Source organism: Gopherus flavomarginatus, chromosome 9, assembly GCF_025201925.1.
Source record: "Gopherus flavomarginatus isolate rGopFla2 chromosome 9, rGopFla2.mat.asm, whole genome shotgun sequence".
Classification (NCBI taxonomy): Eukaryota; Metazoa; Chordata; order Testudines; family Testudinidae; genus Gopherus; species Gopherus flavomarginatus.
Window position 1 is genome coordinate 47,778,062 of NC_066625.1, and position 26,487 is coordinate 47,804,548.

Genomic DNA, 26,487 nt, shown 5'->3' on the forward strand with positions numbered 1-26,487 from the left:
AGGAGAGCGAGAACATTCCAGGGCTCAGTGGCTTCTCCTGCTTTCTTTTAACTTCTCCTTTGTTTCTGTTATTTGCCCTGCCAATTTTGTGGCATGTTATCTTAACTATTTAACAGCCATGGTTATAGTTTGCAATATTCTATATTTGAAGGCTACAGTCTTAGACCTAGCCTTACCGATTCCATTCCATGTTCCTTCCCCATGTGCGTCTCCAGCAGATCAAATAACCTCAACATGTGTTTTATAATTAAGGAGTAGGGGGTCATATCTGCATAGCTTCAGAAAAATAGCAGACAGAAAACCTTTTCTCAGATGAGTACATTCTACAAATAATGACAAATATTTTGATGTAATACATGGTACAAACAAACCCAATGTTGTGTGACTACAGACGTGTTTTAACCAAAGGCAAAACAACACCGGAATATGTATAAAATATATCACTGGGGGCTAAGTATTTCCCAGTCATTCCAAACCAATGTTATTTTGAGTATGTAGTTCCATTATCAATTGTATTTCAAAGCTTTCTGCCAATTTTTGTCAAAATTAAACTACCTTTCTATGAGCTGTGGCTCTTTTTGTGTTTTTATTATTTTTTTCAGATTGGATGCCTGACAACATTTAAACATTGTGTGATATAGAAAAACTGCATCACTTCCACCATCTCTATCCATGCTGGTGATGAACAATAGATAAGTGCCTAATGTGGTAGAAACAACTTTTTTCTAGCTGATGGGTTACCCCTTAGTGCTCACCCAAGGTCCAGGCTAGTAGACTATTTGGGCAAGCCACAGCACTGCTCTGTGCCTCAGTTTCCCAGATGTCAAGTGGGGATAATGATACTGAAAGTGCTAGGGCCTGAATCCACGAAAGGGCCTGAGGCATCACAATGCTTAACCTTTAGACACTTAGAAAATCACAGGAACAACCCTGCGGTAGGGGCCTTCACAGTGAATGGAGTGAGACAGGCGCCTTTGATAACAATCCACAAAGCCAGCAAGGTAGGTGGGGAGTCAGTGGAAGAGGCCAGCAAGAGGGCTGTGCTAAGCCCTGCCCCACCCCTCTCTCTGAGTTCAGCCCCCAAGTCTGGACCGGTGGAAAGCACCTATAATTGGTAGCAATCCACAAACCAGGAGCAGGCAGGGGTTTGGCTGCCTAAGGGCTGATCTACACTGGGGGATGGGGGTGGGTCGATCTAAGATACGCAACTTCAGCTACATGAATAGCATAGCTGAAGTCAAAGTATCTTAGATTTGATTTACCTCTCATCCTCACGGTGCGGGATCGACGTCCGCGGCTCCCCCTGTCGACTCCGCTACTGCCGTTCACGCTGGTGGAGTTCCGGAGTCGACGGGAGCGCTTTCGGGGATAGCTATATCACGTCTAGATGAGACACGATATATCGATCCCTGAAAAATCGATTGCTACACGCCGATACGGCAGGTAGTCTAGACGTACCCTGAATCACAAGTGGGGCCCAATCCACTGAGTGTGCTCAGAAGCTGCCAAACTTCACAAAAGAGCAGGGACAAAGGGGGTTCAAGTCCCTCCTCTGCCAGATTAGAAGGGATTTGAACAGGCCTCTGCCACCTCTCAGGTGAGTGCCTCAAGCAGAGTCATTCTAACTTTCTCTGTCCTTGTTAATTATTCAATTAAAGTGAAACAACTTCAATAGGAGAGATTACCCCATTCTCAGGGCCGTGACCTGAGAGGCAGCAAATCCCTGCTCAAATCTCTTCTCCTTATCTGGCAGAGCGGAGGCTTGAACCAGTGGTTTCCTCCCAGCACTCTAACCACAGGGCTTCAGCTGACAAGGAAAGGCCTCCCCCCACACTGGCTATCCTGTGGAGCTAGGCAGTCTATGAGCATGCCCACTGGCCTCACCCATGACTTAGGGGAACACCAGGCTGTGGCTCACTCACTCTGGGGTGTAGGTGGGAGACCGGTACCTAGACACCTCAAGTGAGGCAACAGCATGCATGTAGAGAGGCAGAAACCTAGCACCTACTGCAGAACCTGAGGTGCCTGCAGAGTTAGATGGCAGCTGAACAGGAGCTTTGAGGGTCACAGCTGAGCCTAAAAACAGGACTTAGGCGCCTTGGAAGCTTTGTGGCTCCTACCCTATGGATTTTATTATCTGCCTGGCGCTGATCTGAGTGAAGGGCAGCGGCCCCATTTCTGATGCCACAGGCAAGAGTCAAACAGTCAGAACTTTACTCAGCACGTGATTCAGTGTTTAATGCTCAGTTTTTACAGAAAGACCAGGCAAAGAGACGCTGCGTGTCTGCAGAAACAGTGAAGTGCCTGTAAACAGGGCAGCACAGGACTGTTAGAGTTGTAGGACATGCAGTAAAAGGAACCGATTCTGCCATTATCAAAGCTCAAACCCCAGCACCACGCCCTTGAAAGGGACACGATTCTATTCAGGATGTCTACTTGTGGGGTAAACCAGTACAACACCAGCTCTGTAATTGCCCCACTGCACCCAATTGAGATCTCTCCACCCCCGGCATTACTAAGGCCATGGCCTGCCAGTCAGGCATTTACACTCAGAATCAGCGCTGACTTGAGCCCAGAGGCTGCTGATCTCTGTCCTGACACCACCCTTTGGCACACACTGAGAAGGGGCAACTCCTTACTACCCCACTGTGTAGCCACTGTGTAGCGCTGGAATCGACGTGTCCATGATTTGAGAAGCTAGTGAACCGCCCAGAGCACGGTGATTTTTGCCTGGTTCCAGGATAGGGGCTGGGCTGCCAGCAGCGGTAGCCCTCTTACTGCCTCAAGATCAAGAGGACAGAGCGCACTTGGAATGGCGTAAAGGAAAGCTTCAGGCCATGCTCCTCCAGCGGCAGATGGCTGCTCAGGTCTGGCTGTTCCAGAAGGTCACAGCTGGGGAAGGAAGAGAAAGAGAGAATGAAGCTGAAGCCCCAGAATATGAGGTCTCACAGCAGCCTCCCCCTTCCCCCACCTACTTGATTGCTGCCTTCACAGGAAGGGAGGTCTGGAGCCACGTGACCACAGTGCTGCCATGTGACTCATACAGCCTGACCACCAGCCCGTCCAGCCTGTCCTCAGCCTTCATGGACAGAAAGAAACATCATTCTCAGGCTCAGCCAGATGACTGATGATACCTGACCTCTCAATGCTTTACCGGGGGGTGGGGGGCAGCATAATTACCCCATATTAGAGACATGGAAACTGAGGCACAGAGAGGGGAAGGGACACACACTGAGTAGGCCTGTAGCAGAGCTGGGTCTAGAATCCAGGTCAGCTGAGTCCCAGTCCAGTGCTCTATCCACTAGCATATGCTGCCTAGACAGCACGGTGCTTCCTCCCAATCATCAGTGTGCAAGAGCAGGTTGTTTCACCATTTCGACTAGAGGATAGCCAGCAGGAATAGGTCAGACTCTGAACCTGGCTGGGTCGCCTCTTTTAGAACAGATGGACCCGGAGTTCTGTAAGTCCCTGCAGAAGGCTGTAATGAGGAGTAATGCTTTGCAATTCTCTTCCAGAGACCTCAGGGCACTGACGCAGGCAGGAATTGTTCAGCCCATCTGGGCAACGGAGATATCCAGGCCTGAATTTCCAGAAGTGGCCATTGAGTTTAGGTGCCTGCACTGTGAGTGTTCACATTGGGCCTAATCTCCGGAGGAGCTCAGCCCTGTCCCCACCTGGCAAAGTACGCCATATTTGTGGGCGCTCAGGCCCAAGGCACTATAAGCTGGGGGCCTAAAAATGGAAGAGAAGCTGCCACTGCTCTGGGTGCAAGATTTTGGCTAGTGTGATTCCTCCAAGTCCAGACAGCGAGCTAGGCTGCCTGACTCCCAGACTCCTGCTATAACCACTAGCCCACACTGCTTGCCCTGTCAGTGTAGGAAATTCCTGCTCAGCTCGGCTGAATGTCAAAGATCTGGGAGGTGGGGGCAGATTAAGGATGAATGAAAAAATCTAATCACTGGACTAGGACTGAGAGCTGTAGCTAACTCTCCTGCAAGGCACTTGGCCTCTGTCAATCCAAAGTGCTGTAACAATGCACAGTGCTAATACAAGAGCTGCCAGTGCTTTGTGTCTGCAGATACACTGCAGATACTGCAGCTGGCGTCTTTCAACACACTGCTGCCCACCTCATCTCTCTTTGGGACACGTGCCTGTTTGACGGTTTCTAGCACAACCGCTGGTGAATGCACAGAGAAGGCACTCCAGGCTGGACACCGTGCTGACACAGCTGGCACGGTGTGCAGAGGGAAGTTCAAGTTGTAGGCATAATGGATCACACCCGCCTCCTGGAAGGAACCTGCACAGAGAACACAACAGCAGCTGTCAGGAGCTAAGCATGCAGCATAGTAAGAAACAGCAACAGCACCATCCCCAGTGGGATGGGAACAGTCACTGTGCTGCGGTCCCACACAGGAGACAGCTATTTTCCTTGCCCACATGCTCCTTTCAGGAATTGGCAGGCTCCTAGGGGGCATATCAGTGCTGTGCTGCTCAGCCCCCAAAACTCACCCCTGTCAGGTATCATGGCGTAGATAAACTCATGGGGTCCAATATCTGCAGTGGCATCTGGTGACTTTGATGCTCTCAGCCTGGAGAGAGGGATGGATTAAGGGGGTGGAGCCTCTTCCACTGGCCATGCCTAGAACCAGCCCCACTCCCTTTAAATGCTAGTGCATGTGCAGTACCGGTGTCAAACCACCCTGCTGTTCTATCACGCAGCAGGGACCCCTGCAAACTGCACCACAGTCAGGCTCCATTGGGGGAGGAGCTCCTGCCACAAGACTACGAACACTTGCTGCACTCACATGCCAGAGGCCTAGGTTCTGTCTTGTCACCAAACACTGACCCAACACTAGGATCAAAGTATTCAAGAAATTGATCCCACCACAGAGAGCAAGGTGCTGCAAGCTCAGTAACTAGATCAGTGACAGGCAATCCTTAGTGGCATGAATTCCTGACCACTGCAGGAAAGAGTTAAAACCTTGTCATCTCCGTACTTAATGGGACGGGGCAGAGAGCAGATCCCGTTATAAATGAGACACATTCTAAAGCACAATGTGCACTAGGGCTTCCATTTCCAGTCCAATCCCACTGCTATATACAAGGTGCAGACCACAGTGCTTGCAAAGTTAAACGATAGTGCACATGGGACTGCAGCATCCCCAGCGAGCAGAACTAAATCCAAGGCATCCATTGCCCAGACCCCCCCCCCCCCACCCACTCACAGCGAGAGGCTCATCTCCTTCTCGTGCACCGATGCGCCGTATTTGCAGTCGTTCAGCAATGCCATCCTGAAGCTGTGCTCAGACAGGTCCATCCATTTGTGAGTCCACACCTTGGGGAAACAGCCAACCTAGCATTAGGGGGCTGTCACCTGGGATGGTTATTTGTGGAGCAAGGTGGGTGCCACACAAACTGTCCTACTGATCAAGAACACAAAGGGTGGCTGGGGGAGGCAGATGGCCCCTTGGGCTCTGCGGAGGGCCAATCCCTGTGAACAGCCTAGATGCACCAATCAGGAGCGTAACTGGAAAGCTAGTCCCCATGAAGGAAAGGCAGCTCGGGCTCCTTCATCAAACTGACCAGCAGCTGCAGTGAGGCCAGGATGCAAATTCCCTAGCCCTGGGGAACTGCATGACCCACTAACACTGAAATGCAGCCTTGTCTGCCCCAGGCTGGCTCCACACAACAGCAAATCACAGGCCATTCCGAGACAGTTCAGCCCCCATCTGGATCCCCCAGGAGTGAGCTTGTGATTGTGCAGTGGGAGACTGGTACTTTGCTATGTCAGTGTACAAAGCTGTATCTGTGCCCTGGCTGGGAAGGATTTGAATAGCGGCACCAACTCAGCGACCCAAGATTTTGTTATCACTGAGGTCCCTGCTTAAAGCTCTGCTCTCTTGGGATATGGGGACTCTGCTCCTGCCGGGTTCACCTCCCCCCAGGAGGCAGCCTATCCCTGCAGCAGTTCAGCAAGCAGGTGTGGTCTGAGGCGAGCTGGTCTCAGAGGGCATGCAGGGTGGGAAAAGAAGGGACCGTATCGATCTATCAGGCCTATTTCTGCCTAGAGAGCTGGCACAGAGGCAGGGCCCAGGCTGCTGCCCTCCTACCTCGAACCGAGCCCAGTCCCAGGATGTGTTCCAGTGCTTCGGCCTCTGCAGGTGCCCAAACTGAATCTCATACGTTGCATTCATTCTCCGAACCTGCCATGGGAACTCCACCTTCAGGAATCGATGAGCCTCATTCCAGTCAACCTAGAGCAAACGGGGCGACCAGAAGGAGGCTCAGGCTATTGTGGGGGAGACGGGAAAGATGGTGTCATCTTCACCACAGTGGCTCCCCTGAGCTAGCTTCCCCAGGAACTCCCCGTTGTCTGCCAGCTAGTTAACCCCACCCAAGGGCAACAGCAGGAAAGTATCGAGCAAGGACTAAAACTGGCCCTGGGACTGTACTCTATTGCCTCGGAACATGGGAAAAGACGGTCACATCAGTCCATCCCAGTGGCTTTAAACAATCCCAAGACTCTTCTGAAGTGCTTCATTATACACCAGAGGTGGCCAAACTGTAGCTCGCAAGCCACATGCAACTCTTTTAAAGTTAAAATGCAGCTCACTGAGCCCCCACAGACCTCATCATTCTCCCCTTACCAGACTGGGGAGAAGTGGGCGGAGGCTCAGGGCTTCTGCCCTGCAGCGGGATGGTGGGGCTCAGAGCTTCTGCCAGAGACAACTAGCACCTGCTGTGTGGGGGGGGCAAAATTAAAACATTTGCCCCTCCAACAGCTTGAGTGATGCCCTCCCAGGCCCACACGCCCCTTACCCTCAGTGGCCCCTAACTGCAGCTCCCAGGTGTTAGCTCCTTGTGGAAAGACAGCGGCAAACAGTTCGGAGCTGAAGACTATTGTATGCAACTCAGACTCTTGGTATGTTTGGCCACCCATTGTATGCAGTAAAGGCTAGATGGGAATAGGGGCATCCGGGAGAGGCAGCAGAGGCGATGGGTGTTGCCTCCAGTGAGGAGACGTGCCTGTCTTTGGTTACGAACATTCACTATCTTGGCTGCTTCTTGACTATCCTCCAGTTCTGGTCTTGGCTTGCCTAGGATTTTCATAGATTCAAGGACTGGAAGGGACCTCGAGAAGTCATTGAGTCCAGTCTCCTGCCCTCATGGCAGGACCAAATACTGTCTAGACCATCCCAGATAGACATTTATCTAACCTACCCTTAAATATCTCCAGAGATAGAGATTCCACAACCTCCCTAGACAATTTATTCCAGAGTTTAACTATCCTGACAGTTAGGAACTTTTTCCTAATGTCCAATCTAAACCTCCCTTGCTGCAGTTTAAGCCCATTGCTTCTTGTTCTATCATTAGAGGCTAAGGTGAATTTTTCTCCCTCCTCCTGATGACACCCTTTTAGATACCTGAAAACTGCTATCATGTCCCCTCTCAGTCTTCTCTTTTCCAAACTAAATAAACCCAATTCTTTCAGCATTCCTTCATAGGTCATATTCTCAAGACCTTTAATCATTCTTGTTGCTCTTCTCTGGACCCTCTCCAATTTCTCCACATCTTTCTTGAAATGCGGTGCTCAGAACTGGACACAATACTCCAGTTGAGGCCTAACCAGCGCAGAGTAAAGCGGAAGAATGACTTCTCGTGTCTTGCTCACAACACACCTGTTAATGCAACCGAGAATCATGTTTGCTTCTTTTGCAACAGCATCACACTGTTGATTCATATTTAGCTTGTGGTCCACTAGAACCCCTAGATCCCTTTCTGCCGTACTCTTTCCTAGACAGTCTTTTCCCATTCTGTATGTGTGAAACTGATTGTTCCTTCTTAAGTGGAGCACTTTGCATTTGTCTTTGTTAAACTTCATCCAGTTTACCTCAGACCATTTCTCCAATTTGTCGAGATAATTTTGAATTATGATCCTATCCTCCAAAGCAGTTCCAATCCCTCCCAGTTTGATATCATCTGCAAACTTAATAAGGATGCAACTTTTCCTTGGACGTCACCCTGGTCATCCACCTTTGCCATCTCTATGCTCCATTCCTGCAACATACTCATCCTTCTGGGATTCTCTCCTCCCCCAACAGCAGTCTGTATAAGGAGGGCGTGGCCTGAACAAGCCTTTCCAAACCTGGGTCAGGAATCGAAGATAAGGACACATGGCATCCAGGATGACTTCTTGGGTGATGACACTCCACTCACTGATCTGCAGAGAGAACTTCACACTTCCTCGCAGGTCCCCAGTCAGTACAATCGCCAGAAGCTTCAGAAGGGTCGTGACTGGCTTCCTAAAACAGATGTCAAGCATAAGGGCTAAGATTCAGGGGTGACAGCTGTGTTCAAAAGGTTAACATAAGGCTCCTACACTCGGAAGACAAGCAGGGAGCAAGGATACTCCCCACTCACCTGAGACTGCTCTTTTTTTCACCAGAGGAATTCTTAGAACCCCTCCCAGGTGCTGTAATCTTACACTATTCTACACTATTCCCTTGGACACAAAGAGTTGGAAAGAACAAGCACATAGTTTTCCATTGCAGAAATTTTGTCCTCTCTCTGGAAAGTTGGTTCTTTGCTACAATCCCAAGAGGCAGAGAGCTTTGCAGAGTCCTAAAGAAGTACCGGTACTCACAATGCACTGCTCACCTACCTGGTTTCCAGATGATAATCCATCACGTCCCAAGCATCCCAGTACAAGGGAACATCATCAAATATCACAAACTGGTTAGCACAGTGACCATTCTGGACTGATTCTCTGAAACAAAGCTGAAAAGCAGAAGATCAGCAAGGGAACAAGAAGCTGTTGTGAATGACACAAGAATTCCATGACCTGAAACAACATTCCAACAGCCTGGAAACAGACACCTGCCACTTTAGCTTCTCTGGGAAGAGACTAGGTGGGAAAAATGAACCAACCTTTCATTTGGCTGACTGATGTTCAAGCTCCACAGGTGGCCTTAGTTATGATGAAACTGAGGAGAAGAGGAGACCTCAAATTAGTCCACACTGGGTTTCACACCCTGGTCTGTCTAGGCAAGATGGAATCACTGGAGATGGTTTCAGTGAGAGCAGATCCATATTTTATGAATGTTAAGTAAAACCAATGTAGACCATCAGCTCTTTGGGGCAGGGTCCATTTGCTCCTGTATTTGCTCACTGCCTGGCACAATGAGGCCCCAGTCTGGATTGGCCCTCAGTCATGGCTCCAATAAATACAATGAATAATCATCATACCTTTCCGAGTGCACCAAGTGAAGTGACATCACGCACCCCATGGAGTCCAGGTGAGCCGCGATAACCCTGTTCTCCATGGTCACAGAGCCATCTGCCTGGCAAGATAGAGGAAAAAATCAGAAGAGAGCACAGGCTCCACACCAGCCAAAGAGTGAGTGAGTGAGTGTGTGTGTGCGCAATGCTACAAGTTACTGAAAACGGTGTTGCAAATCCATCTTGGGCTTTGCCCATGGAGCTTTCTAATGTACAAGCGAAGAACCCCACAGGGCGGCTCACCTGTTTTGTCACCGTCATGGGATGAGGGGGTGTTAATGAATCCTCCACAGCAGAGTAGCCCATGCTAGGCACCTTCACCAGGGCTGAAAGAAGAGAGGCAGAGTGGTTCACTCAAATACTTCTCCCTTTATGAGATGTCTTCTCTCTCACTCTGTGCCATTGGGCCCCCTCTTCATTAGGAAATACCTCCCCCCTGCTCTGATGTCCAGGAGTTTCTCATGTGAAAATAATTTTCCATGTGATGCTGAGGGAGATGGAGACTATTTCTAGAGATCATGGATAACCCTGATCTAGAGATAATGTATGAGCCAATGTCTGTCTCAGCTGTGCAAGAGGCAATGGCTCTGTATCCTCCATGTGACTGGAATTAGACAGCCATCACTTTGTTGGTCTAGTTTTCCTGGTCCACCTCCCCTGCTCCTGTCCCTCCCACCAGAAGATTTAGGGTGCATCTGTGCTTTGTGGGGGACGATCTGCAAGTCTTTAGATAGGCAGGACAATGGCACCTAAGGTCTTTGCTCCAGTCCTGGAGATGACTTCAGTCCGTTCCCAGGGCAAAGTGTTCAGAACAAGGAGGCTTTCTTCTGTCTCAGGACTAGTCGGCAAAAGTTCTCCAAACAAGGACCGAACAGCATCTTTAATGAGGAGACCACCCATGCTACGGATTTCTGGGCAAAGCAAAGGCATTTCAGTTCAGAGCAGACTACAGGAACTCCTCACTTAAAGTCATCCCAGTTAATGTTGTTTTGTTGTTATATTGCTGATCAATTAGGGAACATGCTCATTTAAAGTTGTGCAATTCTAACATCATTTGGCAGCCGCTTGCTTTGTCTACTGCTTGCAGGAAGAGCAGCCTGTTGCAGCTAGCTGGTGGGGGCTTGTAACCAGAGTGGACTGGCAGCCCCCCATCAGCTCCGCATTCCCCTAAGTTCCCTGGGAAGCAGCTGCCTGCAGTTCAGCTGTCCCCCACCACCAACTACCATGTGCTGCTCCTGCCCTCTGCTTTGGAGCTGCTCCCCAAGAATCCTGCTTGCTTGGGGAGTAGGGGTGGGAGGAAGAGGGGGACTAATGTCAGAGTGTCCCCCTCCCCCCTGCTCCCCGCTTACCCCATCTTCCATAGAAGGGGGGGACTCACCAGGGCTCAGGATGGAGGGAGCTTGCAGCAGCTGCAGTCTCAGTAACTGATCTAATTAACAAGGCAGTGTACTTAAAGGGAAAATCAGCATCTCTCTCACACACACATACTCCCTCCATTCCTGCTGTCTTGCAGAGTGAGAGAGTTAACCCTTGCGGGCTCAGCCAATTGCTAGTTCATCATTTAGCAGTAAGGGAAATATCCCACCCTCTGACTCCTCCACTTCAACCAAGCTTCACAATCATCTCACTGTGTACCTTATTAAATTGTTTGTTTAAAACTTATACTCTGTGTGTGTATAATTTATAATCTTTTGTCTGGTGAAAAAAAATTCCCTGGAACCTAACCCCCTCATCTACATTAATTCTTATGAGGAAATTGGATTCGCTGAACATTGTTTTCCTTAAAATCACATTTTTCAGGAACACAACTGCAACATTAAGTGAGGAGTTACTGTATTATTAATTATAGAGCACCCCAAAGTTGGCTAAGCCCTTTAGAGACATTCAAAATGACAACAAAGTGAGAGAAAGGATGCAGTACACAATGGCCTAAGACTTGCTGGTCCATTTGCCCCAATTCTCTTTACTCTTAACCCTGATTCCCCCAGCTCCCTTCCATTCATCTGGTGTGTTTAACTCTGGGCTGGGTTTTTTTCCAGTTAAACTCTGGATTCCCTCCTTGCACCATCTGAACATTCCTCTGTCTTCCATGCAAATTCAGACTGGCCATAAAACATACATTTTTTAACAGTGAGGGTAATTACTCATTGGAACAATCTACAAGGGTAGGAAACTTGGAAATGGCAGAGATGCTTAATGACTTCTTTGTTTCGGTCTTCACTGAGAAGTCTGAAGGAATGTCTAACATAGTGAATGCTTATGGGAAAGGAGTAGGTTTAGAAGATAAAATAAAAAAAGAGCAAGTTAAAAATCACTTAGAAAAGTTAGATGCCTGCAAGTCACCAGGGCCTGATGAAATGCATCCTAGAATACTCAAGGAGTTAATAGAGGAGGTATCTGAGCCTCTAGCTATTATCTTTGGAAAGTCATGGGAGACGGGAGAGATTCCAGAAGACTGGAAAAGGGCAAATATAGTGCCCATCTATCAAAAGGGAAATAAAAACAACCCAGGAAGCTACAGACCAGTTAGTTTAACTTCTGTGCCAGGGAAGATAATGGAGCAAGTAATTAAAGAAATCATCTGCAAACACTTGGAAGGTGGTAAGGTGATAGGGAATAGCCAGCACGGATTTGTAAAGAACAAATCGTGTCAAATCAATCTGATAGATTTCTTTGATAGGATAACGAGTCTTGTGAATAAGGGAGAAGCGGTGGATGTGGTATACCTAGACTTTAGTAAGGCATTTGATACGGTCTCGCATGATATCCTTATCGATAAACTAGGCAAATAGAATTTAGATGGGGCTACTATAAGGTGGGTGCATAACTGGCTGGATAACCATACTCAGAGAGTAGTTATTAATGGTTCCCAATCCTGCTGGAAAGGTATAACAAGTGAGGTTCCGCAGGGGTCTGTTTTGGGACCGGCTTTGTTCAATATCTTCATCAACGACTTAGATGTTGGCATAGAAAGTACGCTTATTAAGTTTGCAGACGATACCAAACTGGGAGGGATTGCAACTGCTTTGGAGGACAGGGTCAAAATTCAAAATGATCTGGACAAATTGGAGAAATGGTCTGAGGTAAACTGGATGAAGTTCAATAAAGACAAATGCAAAGTGCTCCACTTAGGAAGGAACAAATCAGTTTCACACATACAGAATGAGAAGAGACTGTCTAGGAAGGAGTATGGCAGAAAGAGATCTAGGGTCATAGTGGACCACAAGCTAAATATGAGTCAACAGTGTGATACTGTTGCAAAAAAAGCCAACGTGATTCTAGGATGCACTAACAGGAGTGTTGTAAACAAGACACGAGAAGTCATTCTTCCGCTCTACTCTGCACTGGTTAGGCCTCAACTGGAGTATTGTGTCCAGTTCTGGGCACTGCATTTCAAAAAAGATGTGGAGAAATTGGAGAGGGTCCAGAGAAGAGCAACAAGAATGATTAAAGGTCTTGAGAATATGACTTATGAAGGAATGCTGAAAGAATTGGGTTTATTTAGTTTGGAAAAGAGAAGACTGAGAGGGGACATGATAGCAGTTTTCAGGTATCTAAAAGGGTGTCATCAAGAGGAGGGAGAAAACTTGTTCACCTTAGCCTCTAATGATAGAACAAGAAGCAATGGGTTTAAACTGCAGCAAGGGAGATTTAGGTTGGACATTAGGAAAAAGTTCCTAACTGTCAGGGTTGTTAAACACTGGAATAAATTGCCTAGGGAGGTTGTGGAATCTCCATCTCTGGAGATATTTAAGAGTAGGTTAGATAAATGTCTATCCGGGATGCTCTAGACAGTATTTGGTCCTGCCAGGAGGGCAGGGGACTGGACTCGATGACCTCTAGAGGTCTCTTCCAGTCCTAGAGTCTATGAATCTATAAGGGTCGTGGTGGATTCTCCATCACTGACAATTTTTATTTCCAAGATGGATTTTTTTTCTAAAGTATCTGTTCTAGAAATTATTCTGGGGAAGTTCTCTGACCCGTGTCCTGTGGGAGGTCAGTGAATTCTTTCCCATATATATGGCTGATGGATCTCACGCACTTGCTCAGGGTCTAACTGACCTCCACATTTGGGATCAGGAAGGAATTTCCCCCCCAGTTAAGTCTGGAAGAGACCTTGGAGGGGTTTTGCCTTCTCTGCAGTATGGGGCATAGATCACTTGCTGAACTAGTGTAAATGGTTGATTCTCTGTAACCTGAAGTCTTTAAATCATGATTTGAGGACTTCTGTAACCAGAAGTTAGAGGCCTACTACAGGAGGTGGTAGGTGAGGTTCTGTGGCCGGGAATGTGCAGGTCAGACTAGATGATCATGATGGTCCCTTCTGGTCTTAAGGTCTACGAGTCAGTGAGATGATCACAATGGTTCCGTCTAACCTTGGAATTGATGCATCTCTGCAGCCATTCCTAGCAACCTCCCAACAACCCTCCCTATCCCCACTGCTCAAACCAATCCTTCACATGCATGGTCTCTTCCAGTCTCACAGGGCTCCTGAGGCCATGGAGTCTCCACCTGCAGGGAGGGTGTAGGGGGGTCCTCTGCTTGCCAGACTCTGTGTAACCAGACACGGTTGCAGCTTGTTTTCTCTGGGTATCAACAAATGGCATAATGCAGAGTGGCTGAGTGCAGCAGGGCCACAGCCCAGGGCACTATGGTCATCCTTCCTCCTACCAGCCTCAGTGGAAGCAGGATGCACAGGGAGGAAAACAGATTGGGTTCCATATGTTATTACCAACACCAAGAGCACCACCTATTAATGTGGAGTCCCCAGTGCCTCTAGGGCTTGTAACAAAACCAAACTACAGATCAGAAAGCAGGAACAGCACCTTTAAAAACCCACCTGACAGAGGGTGTTACAACGAACCCAACCCACTTGGCAAGGAAAGCCTCTTAGTACAAATCACTCCTCACCTGCATAATATCTCATGGCATCCTCCACAACCAGCTGGATACAACTGCCCGGCAACACATCATGGAACTGATTCAGGAGCAGCAGCCTGAGCACGGGGGACTGAGGCAAGAACCAGAAGAAAGCTATGGATTAGTATCACTATGAATGAACTATGCCACCCTCATTCCAGAGGACAAAGCCCTTTGTATCTTGCTGATGGCTAATGGGGACTGCAACAGCCAGGCAGTTCTCACATGCACATGATAACTGTAGCCTTCTGGCTTCAGGTCACCACTTTCACTCCATCCATCAAAAATGTGAGTTCTACCGAACCCTGCTCTGCTGCTACTGGAGACAAGAGAGAGTGCAGCCGGCTAGAAAGCCCTGAGCTCTCTTAGCAGTCACCTGAGACAGGCACTCCTAGCGTTTTTCTGGGAGGATTCCCTGGGCACAGGTTTGGGCATTCACAGAAACAAATATACTTGTTTCTTCAATTCCCTGCCTTGGTAGCAACCATGGGCATTGGTGGCATCTCAGTGTCTCCTGGTCTCTGCCTGTGGCACACAACAGTTCAGCCTCCTGAGGACCAGAGGGGTATTTCTAATAGCCTGTGACAGACAGGCAACTGACATACTTGTCCATAAAATGAATTCTTCTAAATCAGTCTGTTGAGAGACTGTCTGGGGTTTGGTCTAAGCTATAAATGAATGAGGCTACTTTTTGGTTTGCTACTTAATATATCGTTTGTTACTATCTCATCTAATGAAAACACTGTGTCCTCTTGTTTTTTATATACCTGAGTGTGCTTGATGCTAGAGCCCTGCAAATCTGCAGTTATCCACTTTATATCCGCAGATATCTGCATCCGTGGATGCGGTTGCATTGTTTACCATCTTTGCAGATTGTGGACTGGATGCTGATACAAATTTTTGTATGTGCGCAGAGCTCTACCAGTGAGGTAGGGTGTGGATGCAGATGCATATAAAAGGGGGAGTGGGGATTGCAGGTCAGATACAAGTTAATTATCACGAATGCAGATCCAAAATTCTGTATCAGCACAGGGCTCCAATTATCACTGCAACTCTATCCAATCAGTGGTGGCACTTGGACGAACTACTTTACCTCCAGAGATGCTGCAGTTTGATGGAAGGATACTGGAAAGTATTTTTCTGGGTCAGAGCAAAACTACTAAGTACTTCAGCATCATGGAGTATCCGCTTGCACTTCCGATTCCCTTTCTTTATCTGATCCCAAAGTAGGAGAAAACAAGTTTTTTGGAAGAGCTATATCAGAGGAGATTTTTGCCATCAGTACCAAAACATTATATCAGGCACTGGGATATAGACAGTATCTGTTATGGGGGAGAGGGAAATAGCTCAGTGGTTTGAGCAATGGCCTACTAAACCCAGAGTTGCGAGCTCAATCCTTGAGGAGGCCATTCAGGGAACTGGGGTAAAAGTCTGTCTGGGGATCAGTCCTGCTTTGAGCAGGGGATTGGACTAGATGACCTCCTGAGGTCCGTTCCAACCCTAATATTCTATTGTGTATTCACAAATAGCAATGAGATTCTCTTTTCCCTGAGGGTACCTTCTCCAGAGCCCCTCCCACTGTAACAGCAGAGATTACAGTCACTCAGAAATTAGCTAGCTGTTCTGAAAGATAGTACTTCCCACAATGCTCTGTTAATCGATAGCAGCAGCCAATGCTGCCGTGCCAGTTTTGGAAACAACAGGGTTTGGGTGGCAGCCTCTCTGTACCATGTTTACAGAGGTCAGGCAGAGAGACACACTCAGCTGAGGGCTGGATGCCCCTTCCTACTATGGGGAAAACCCCCACTGGCTCAGCAATCAACCTGAGAGCCAATGAGCAGCTTTAGCTCATCTGTGGCTCAAACAAGAGCATCCCTCTTGTTTTCAAACACCGTTCAAAGAGACTCTGTCAATAGCTTAAAGCTGAGACTTAAGCCCTGTAAAGAAGAAAACCTGAATTAACCAAATGCAGTGCTAAAAACCCCAACCCACCAATGTTGTGCCAGTGCATGAGACCTAGGAAGTGGACCAACTAGAAACAGGGTGTGTCTATGCTGGAACAAGGCTGAAATAGAAATGGCATTCAAAATGGACCATCTGCAAGAGTCTTGTCTACACTAGGGTTCAAGCTGATGGGAGTTTTCTGTTAATTTTCCTGGTGCAGTCAGAGCACCAATCATTGTAGCATGTAGGGCTCTGTCCTGATAACTTATATTGGACTAACTGGGAAAATTTCATGGGTTCAAAGCTTTAGAGAATCATAATGTCTTTATTGGGTCCTACTATGGCGCTAAATTGCACCAATATTGGCACACCAAGGAGATGGATTCAGAGTGGAAGTCTTCCCTACTGGTCAGAGTTAACATTGATCTAGATAGTTTCCACCCACTGCCTTACCTCCCCTCCCATCCCAGGCAAGTGGTAACCTGGCCCTGAGTAGTATAAGTGCCGTTGTGTAGCTCCAGGAACAGTTCTCCTATCCAAGTGAACAGCTGGGTCTTCTTCTCCAGCATAGAGAAAAACCGATCGGGGTGGACAACTGCACCCTATGGGGGAGAAATACAGGTGGTAACAAGACAGGCGTAGCAGCTCCTGCCCACTGCAGAGGGAACGAGGTGCCCTGTGGTTCCTTCCCAAGCATGAGTCAATGCATTGCAAGTGGGAAAGCAACAGTCCCAGCCGTGAATCATCAGCTCCTTCCAGACCCACTCTCCAGAATGCTAGGACCAAAGGGGTTAGCAGAAATCTCTCAAGAGTCAGCAGTCGGCACTGAGCTCTGAAGGACACATGAGGAGAGAGAGCAGAGAACTCCCCAGACCTGGGTAGCCCATCTGTATCACTCATTTTCTTCAGCCTGTCCAGCATCTTCTGGGTTGGGCCACCTCCTCCATCTCCAAACCCAAAGAGAGCGGCTCTGTGGTTCACAAGGCCTTTGTCTTTGTTGTTGTTCATAGTTTTCAGCATCTAGAGAAGATTACGTATACACATGACACATAGTGTCAGGCCCTCACATAGTCAAGCCAAGGAGAGCCCTGCAGGTGTAAAGATCAGGCACTAGCTTGTTGTCTTCTCACCATGTTCATTCTCTTTTCAGCTCTGCCTCCTTGGATACATCCACCAGGGCCCAGGGAGACAGGAGAATCTGGAGAAGTTGAGAGCCCTCCTGCAGTGACTCATCAGCTCCCCACTCCCCCGTGAATTTATCTTTAAAATGCAGCTGATTATAGAAACTCAAGGCTCTGACACATTGCACAGACAGACAAATCTGGGCTTTACTCCAAACATCTGAAGCCCCCAGCTGCTTGTCCTATCACCTTTCCCCACCTACTCACTCCGTGGCACTCCCCTTCCACAGCCTTTGCTTACAGCCCAGATGGCGGTGACATTCCCTTGCAAGCTGGGTACGCTGAGACAGAAGCATACCCATCTGCCTACAATGTCATATCGCTCACCTCCTCCACTTGACCTTTTAGGTCATAGGAATTGCCAGGCGGGAAATGGGTCAGAACTTGAGAGCCGTTGACGCCTTCCCAGAAAAAGGTGCTGTGCTGGAAGAGAGCAAAATGTCACCAAGGGGGAGTCTATTACAGCCTCACAGGGGGACACTATAGGGACAGCCAGAATGAGGCGCATGAGTCCAGGGAGCTACTGAAAGGAAACTTCTGGACGCCCACCATTAACTTTTCGAAGCTGTTGGCTTCATACTTCAGCACCTTACCATGATGTGATCAGTAGCCAAATCTTCTCTTGTCGTGGCTAATGAACTACTTGATCCAGTCAGCCTCACGTAAAGCTCTGGTGAGCTCTCTGAATGAGGGCATGTCAAGGTTCCTTCCCTGCTCTGAACTCTAGGGTACAGATGTGGGGACCTGCATGAGAACCTCTAAGCTTAACTACCAGCTTAGATCTGGTTTTGCTGTCACCACTCAAATTATTTATGAGTTATTTGGGAAACTCTGTCTACCTCCCCCCCAGAATATTTTCCTCCCAAGTACTATATAACCCTTCCCTGAGCAGCCTTGAGAGACTTTTCCACCAAGTTCCTGGTGAACACCGATCCAAACCCTTGGATCTTAAAACAAGGAAAAATTAACCATTCCCCTTCCTTTGCCTCCCACCAGTTCCTGGTGAGTCCAGATCCAACCTCCTTGGATCTTGAAACGGGGGGGAAATCAAACAGGTTCTTAAAAAGAAGAGTTTTAATTTAAGAAAGAAAGGTAAAAATCATCTCTGTAAAATGAGGATGGAAAATAACTTTACAGGGTAATCAGAATCAAAGAGCCCAGAGGAACCCCAGAGGTTCAAAGTTACAGCAAACAGAGGTAAACCCTGTAGCAAAAGGAACATTTACGAGTTGAGAAGACAAAGATAAAACTAACACGCCCTGCCTGGCTGTTACTTATAAGTCTGAAATATGAGAGACTGGTTCAGAAAGATTTGGAGAGCATGGATTGATGTCTGGTCCCTCTAAGTCCGAAGAGCGAACAACCCCCAAAACCAAGAGCTCACAAACAAAAGCCTTTCCCCCACCAAGATTTGAAAGTATCTTGTCCCCTTATTGGTCCTTTGGGTCAGGTGTTAGCCAGGTTACCTGAGCTTTTTAACCGTTTACAGGTAAAGGGATTTTGGTGTCTCTGGCCAGGAGGGATTTTATAGTATTGTACACAGGAGGGCTGTTACCCTTCCCCTTATAGTTATGACAGGAACGAGCCCACTGGGCAGATTCCCATAAACACGTGCATGCCCCCTACAGCAGGGGAGGCCAGCTCACTGGGAGGTGTTCACCAGGCTCCAGCTGAGTTTCTGAGTGAGAAACCATCATATCCCACAGCCACGCATCAACTGGGACAGCTGAGTCGAGTATCCAAAGGTGTTTGGCAACCAGAACTAGGAGCAGAGAACAGAACATGCGAGAGAGATAGAGAAACACAATGCCATCACCTGCTCAGATGTCTCTTGGACAATGTAGCTGGATGCATCTATCTCCCCACACGTCTCTAGGGCAGAGATGGGAACAGGCCCAAACTCTGGATACCCCATATAGTCAGCCACGTATCACTGCGGCCCTAATGCCCTCCACAGGGCCCCTCAGCCTGGAGGAAATATTGCTAGGTAATGGGTGCTATATGAACTGGCCAAGGCCTATGTACTGGGGGGTAGGAAGAGGTATGCTACACTAATATATCCAAGGCCCTAGCAGCCTCCAGCTGGAATTTCTTGTGGATGGTCCAGCCATTCATGCACTAGTTTAGCACTTGGGAGACCTGGAATAAAGTTCCTGCTCTGCCACAGACTTCATGGGTGACCTTGGACGAGTCACTGGGCTGGTCTGTGCCTCAGTTTCCCCATTGATACAGTGAGAATAGCAGCACTGCCCATCCCAACAGGGGCGCATGAGGATAGAAACAAAAGAGATTGAAAGAACTCAAATACCATGGTGATGGGCCACATATGTACCTTAGATCACTCCAAAGTGAGCATGTCCCACCAAAAATGAAGCAGAGACACTGGGAATATCAGCTCTGGAAGGGACCACATGGATCACTTTCCCACCCCCACAGAGAAGGAACACGTAGAGGATCCACCGAGGAGGAACACGTACCTCCGAGCAAAGCTTCCCAAACTGCTGCTGGAAAAAATGCTGTCCCTGCAGGAATTGACGCACCATTGATTCGCCACTGGGAAGATTCCCATCCTGGGAGACAATGGCAGCCCTGAGGAATTCTATGCAGATCTTCTGCCTCGCTTGTCAGCAGAGAAAGGAGAGTGGCCACCCCAGTAGCATGCACCCCATAGCAGGCCCAATCCATACAGCTCCCAGCTGACACACTGCAGTCATGTATGGACTTGACTCACACTCCAGAGGGGTGGGGGAGGGCAACAGAGTCTGGGGAAAGGGAACAGCTGTGTTCACAATACAGCTGAGGGTGCTACTGGGTTATGGTTCCATGGTATCAGGCTGCCTAATCTACAGTTAGGGGTACAGAGGGTAGGACTCCCTGGAATAGGGCTAGGATTCCAGTTGGTAGGACTCCCCAAGCTAGTGTTATGGTTCCAGAGAGTCGGGCTCCCAAGACTAGGGCTTAGGTTTCACATGGATAGGACCCCTGCAGCTAGGGCTGGGTTCCAGAGGGCAAGGCTCCCCAAGTTCGGATTAGATTTCCAATCAATAGGACACCCCTGCTAGTGTTAGGTTTCCAGAGGTTAGACCTCCCCAAACTAGGGTTAGGGTTCCAGAATGTAGGACTGCCAGGGTTAGGGTTCCAGAGGTAAGGCTCCCCAAACTCAGATTAGGATTCCATCAGATAGGGCCAGCCCAAACTAGGGGTGAGGTTCCAGAGGGTCAGGTGGCACAAGCTGGGGTTAGGGTTCCAGAAGGTAGGACTGCCAGGATTAGGGTTAAGGTTCCAGAGGGTAGGACTCTGCAACCTTAGGTTAGGGTTCCAATGGGTAGGGCTTGTCAATTTTGAGTTCTAGAGGGTAGGCCTCCCCTGGTTAGGGTTCCAACAGGTAAGGCTCGCCAAGTTAGGGTTCTAGCTAGGGTTAGAGTTTCAATGGACTAGACTCCCCAAGCAAGGATTAGGGTTCCCAGGGTAGGCTTGTTGTGAGAAAACTGGATGTGATATAACTCACAGCCATTTTGTGCATTTAGGTCACCCTAAACTGGAAGCGAGGACACCAGATAGGAATAATCTGGCCTTGCTTAGGCACACAGAACAAAAAAATCTGCAAGCTGCAGTTTCACCAGCTGGGACAGAAAAAGTGAAAGGCCAGATTCATGAGAAGATGTGTGAGGGAGGGAAACATGGAAAACGGACCCTGATTTTGGTTCTCTGTGTTTGTCAGGGTTTTTTTGCGGAAGCTGCTTTGCTTATATGGAGAATAATGAATTGTTATTGGCTGTTGCTAGGGAAACTGTTAGCCTATTAGAGGCTATTATGAGTTATGTGCTTTGTCTGGAGAAAATCTATACAGAGTTAGTTAGCGAGCATGCTTTCTAACTAGCCAGAGGAAGCTTTTCTTCAGGCAAGAAGAAATCTAAACTTCCCATCAGCTGGACAGAAGGGCCCCCAGAAGGCTGGCTGGTAATCACTCGAAACCATTTCAGACTTTCGGTAAATATAAATGCTTAGAATGCTCTAGCCCTACTGCTGAAGCACTGATGTGTGTGCGCACTTCAGACCTAATAAAAAAGTAGTTTTAGGTAAAAGGACTCTTGTTCGTGCCAATTATTTATCAGATAGAAGAGCTGTGTCCCCATTGATTTATTCATGACACTGTCTGGAGTGCTGTGGGTTCTGAAAACCCAGGGTAACAAGGCTGCCCAAGCAAGCATTAGGATTCAAGATGATGTGACTCCCCAAGCTAGGGTTGGGATCCCCAAGGTAGCATTAGGGTTCCAACAGAGAGGACTCCCCACACTATATTTAAGTTTCCAATGCATAGGACTCCCCCGGCGAAGGATAGGGTTTCAGAGTATAGGGCTCTCCACGATACATTTAGGTTTCCAAAGAGTAGGAGTCACTGTGTTAGGCCCCAATGCCTAGGATTAATGTCCCAAAGGGTAGGGGTCCCCGAGCTAGGATAAGGGTTCTATAGGGTAGTGGTCTTCAGGTACCATTAGGATTCCAAATGGTAGGGTTAGGGTTACGTTTCCAGAGGGGAGGGCTCCCTAGGCTAGGGTCTGGGTTCCAAAACCCCTCTCATGATTCCCCTTGAGGATCTGAGCAGAAGATGTTAAGAGAAGGCATCTGAGACTCAGTAACTGATCTGTTAGGGAGAAGACTCAGAGGGCGATGCAGAAGGGCTGCTGTGACCTTACCATTTCTACCCAGGTGCCACCAACAGGTATGAACCGTCCCTCTTCGGTGTAGTCCTGAATCTGAGTGTACAGCCCAGGATACCAGTTCCTCACCCACTCAAACTGCTGGGCCTACAGAGAAGACAGAGCCACTAAGCACCCGGAGACTATTTTAGAGATTATCCAATTTGTCTAAAGCTTCTGACTCTCAGCAACTGCAAACCTGAATTTTTAGCAGGCACTGAAGCTCAGTGCAAATAGGACTGGTCCCAGACCTGGCACGACAGCTCCCTGCTACCAAGCAGGAGGCTTGGGCGGAAATCTACACCTGGCATCTGGGGTTGGGAGCATGGGAGAAGCAACTTGGAGACCAAGGATAGAGAAGTCCCTTGCATAGCAGCCCCTCTCCCAGCCACTTACCATGCTCCTTAGAACTTGCACTAACCTTCCTCCGGTCTTTGCTCCAAGAGTTTTGCTGCCCACCTGGAGTGGAAGATGACAACTCACCTGCAAACAGACAAACGTGAACTCCGGGTTCTTCTCCATCAGGCGTACAACGGTCACCCAGCTGTGAGCACACTTGCGGATAGACTCCTTGTATGACCACAGCCAGGCTGCATGGACAGAAGCAGTCTGAGCTCACTGTGACCACATGGCCTTTCCATTTTAAACAGCCATTATTTTATATACACATACAGCCTGCCGCCTGCCAATGCCCATTCTGTGCTGCCTTCCCCTGGCTGGAAAGACACAACTGAGCCTCATCACAGCTGTGAAAAACGTGTCACAGACCATGAAATCTGGTCTCCCCCATAAAATCTGATATTTTGTGTACTTTCACCCTGTACTATACTCTTTTATACTATAGGGTAAAAGTATATACAAGTACATAGCATTTCTCAAATGGGAGGTCCCAACCCAAAGGAGGATCTCAAGCCTTGCTACCCTTACTTCTATGCTGCCTTCAGAGCTGAAGGCTGGAGTGCAGCAGCTGCTTGCCAGGCACCAAGGACTGAACGCAGTGCCACTGCCAGCAGCAACACAGAAGTAAGGATGGCACAGTATGGTATTAACACCTTTACTTCTACCTGCTGCTGCTGGTGGCACTGCCTTTAGAGCCAGCTGGCCGGAGAGCAGCAACTGCTGGCTAGGAATCCAGCTCCGAAGGCTGCGCTGCTCCTGGTGCGGCACTGCCTTCAGAGCTTGGCATCAGTCCAGCAACCGCCATGCTTCAGCTACCCAGCGCAGAAGTAAGGGTGGCAATACCGCGACCGCCCCTACAATAACTTTGCAACCCCCTTTTGGGTTGGGACCCCTGGTTTGAGAAACACGGACTTAAGGGCTTTACATGTTTGTATTTTGCTGTTTTTCCACACATATTCATGCTTTGTTACAACTTCGTGACATTTAAGATTTAAATATCTGAAATGTATTACAATCAAGATTTTTAAAATGCTATGACCATGAAATTCACAAAGATGGACTGTGAATTTGGTAGGGCTCTGCTCATCTGGGATACAAGCTGTGCTGCCTTTACAAGGATCAACCACTGCGGGGTGCGAAGACATGGGAAAAATCACACTATTTAAAATGTCAATGGATTGAAGCATGGCTGTAAATCCAAAAGAGTCCTCAGCTCACAGGGCTGCTGCCTGTCCTGGATACCTCACTTCCTTTTCCCACAATAGCATGACTAGGGAAAACCCCACTGGGAATTTGAAATCTAGGGGCCAGGCAAAGGAACTAAGGAATGAGCATGGAAGGCTTTGACATGCCCCTTTGTAAAGGATGCCTTCCAGCCCTGTGGTAAGTCACCATCTCCAGCCAGGTGATACGGCTACATACATTTTGTAGCTGATAGCTGGGATGTCCCTGTCCCTTCCCCTAGAGACTCAGAGCATCACTTCTACAGAACACTCAGCGCCTGCTCACCTGAGAACTGCTCCCCTCTGGCAGCACCCAGCATAACTGGCCAGCCCTACTAACCACAGGCCTTTAAGTAAGCATGCATACCCTGGACCCATTCTTACCAGAATCAATGTGGCAGTGGCCCATGGCATGGATGGTGTGCTGGCTTTCGCCATTCTTCTGGCTGAAGATTGAAGAGGCGAGGTGACGCACTGCAGGGAAGGTAGAGGAGTCTGTAACATCAAGTAGGTTAACCATCTGATTGGCCACATATAGTGTCTGGAAACTCCGCTGGTTTTCCTCCCCGAGGAGCTGAGGGAGGGCAAGAGTGAGAAGAGAGAGACCCTTAGCTCAGCAACTCTTATACTGGACAGGCTGAGAGTCTATATGATGGATAGCATGCTGAACTGATGCACATGTGGACAGCCCATTAGCCGTGTCCTACCAACTTCTCACCTCTCTACCAATGACACGTGTAACCTGAGGCAATACAAACACAAAGGTGATGTTTCCTTCCCCTACTATACGCATTTCACTTTTTTGGAACTCAGAGGCTGCAGATGTTAGCTGGCATGATGAGACAAAGGAGATACTTCCAGTTGTACACAAGCTACAATGGCAAATACTTACTCCTTCAGGTCTTTTTGGTAGAGGCTGGAGAGCTGGGGGAAGGAAGTCAAACCAAAGGAAAGTCATGAAAAAAGGAGGAGGGAGGGAGGTAGAGGAGCTGGAGAATAAAAGAGACAGAGGACTAAAGTATTTACCTTGGCCATGTCCACTAGTATCTCAAAATCTACCAGCAGCTCATGGACATCCCTGTTGAAGACCACTAGCTCTGCCTTGTGCAGAGTGAACTTCTTGTCAGGGTCAGGAGGTGCAATCAGGCTGCCTTTTCCAGCCCCAAAGAGACCATTGCAGGCAACTTCCACGTAGCCAGTCAGACTGCAGAAATGAGAAAAATGGAAACAGAAGTCACCAGAGATCAATGAGCAACTCACTGTGTTTTCTGTGTAGAGACTGGGAAACAAGATCTGTCAAAAGCACAGGAAAGGTCAGACCAGGCCAGACCAGTCGCCCGTCTAGTTTGGTATCCTGTCTCTTATGGTGGCCAGTGCTTCAGAAACAGACATACTACACCTACCTAACTGTGCAACACTATCCCACGTGGGACAAATTTCTTCCTGATTCTAGCTAGTGAGCAACTCACACCCTGAAGCACAGCAGTCAATAAACCTTGTCATTGTAATCCAGCCTGATGTTACCTCATGAGCTGAGCAGCCAGTAGGTGACAATGCTGCATCGCTGGTCCTAACAGCTCTGAACAGAGAGGTCTGAGCACTTTCCCTGTGTGGTGTAGCTGTGCCAAGAGTATATCATAGACCCTCCAAACGGTGCAGGGTGGGGGTTTCCCTGAATTTCAGCAAGCAACGGTGCTCACCTGTGAGGCTCTGCATCCTTGAGGCTGTCTGTCAGGATATAGCTGGTCTTCTCCCCTTCTTTAGTCAAACCTTGTGTGTTACGACAGGGAGGAGGGATATTAAAGTTGCTCCATGACAGCACTCACGTCAGAGATGTTAACACAGGTTCAATGGGAATGGCTGCCATTCTGCATCAGTACAGATTCACTAACCCATGGCTTGTTGATACATATCAGCAGAGGGGCCCCTTCTGACATATGGTAGATTACCATGGAGTTCTGCGTACTGAGACTGTGCTCACTGTTTGCCTGTGGAACTAGTACAAAGACTATTTGCAGCACCTTGCTGAATGAAGATTTTGCTCAACCTCCCTAGGACATGTCTCTATGCCCCATCAAACAGACACTAAAAACATCAATGAAGGGTTGGCTTCTCCTATAGAGCTGCTGCAACCCCAGTGTTAATACCAATCCCACAGACATTCCATGCCACAGACCAATGGTCAGGAATATTGCAATAAAAACCTCACAAAACAGGGAAGCGCTATATAATTAGAGGAAATTAAAATCCAGTCTGATTCAAACCGTGTAACAAATGGCAGAGAATTCCTACAGCCCACTTATAAAGGGCTGAGGCAGAGGACATATCATGGACACAGCATGGATTGCAGCACTGCCTATGACATACTTCTAATAAAGATCTAGCATTGGCACATGCACTTCCTCTTACCTGAACCGGCTGCGCATGTCTCCACATCATCCCTTCCCCATCACTTTCCCACAGGAGATGGACTTCCTTCCCCACCCATTCTCTGGGGATGCTAAGCTCCACTTTAAACCAGCAAGTCCACCACCTGAAAAAGACAGGTACATACACTTCTGAACTGATGTTGAGCCATTAATGATTAAGCATTTCCCTATGAAAGGTTAACATGCACAAGACACTACAGCCTCAGTAGAATCTCTAAGGAGGTCTGTGGGGAAACCACGTAGTATGTACAGACACCAATAACAAACACGCACAGGAGACAGTCCCTGCAGGGCTTGCTTTTATTTTATTCTAGGAGTGAAAGATGCTCAATTGACAGCCCCATAGACAGAGATCTGCTCTGTATAGATCAGGTATGATAGGGCATGGTCAGCAGCAGTACAAGCGGCTCAT

General features: G+C 48.3%; 1 protein-coding gene across 1 annotated transcript; it reads right to left on the bottom strand.

The window, feature by feature from the left end:
• Positions 1-2,715: 2,715 nt before the first annotated feature.
• On the bottom strand, positions 2,716-26,487 carry LOC127058555 (alpha-mannosidase 2C1-like). Its single transcript, XM_050968701.1, is given in 26 exon segments — positions 2,716-2,892; positions 2,976-3,079; positions 4,152-4,297; positions 4,510-4,589; positions 5,226-5,335; positions 6,111-6,254; positions 8,147-8,303; positions 8,663-8,767; positions 9,247-9,341; positions 9,523-9,605; positions 10,029-10,190; positions 14,191-14,276; positions 15,293-15,414; positions 16,626-16,732; positions 16,735-16,745; positions 17,018-17,163; positions 17,652-17,742; positions 18,971-19,086; positions 19,802-19,894; positions 22,022-22,132; positions 22,508-22,614; positions 24,031-24,220; positions 24,673-24,850; positions 25,347-25,416; positions 26,046-26,179; positions 26,477-26,487. Coding segments are annotated over 26 exon segments (2,877 nt in total). The 3' UTR covers positions 2,716-2,774.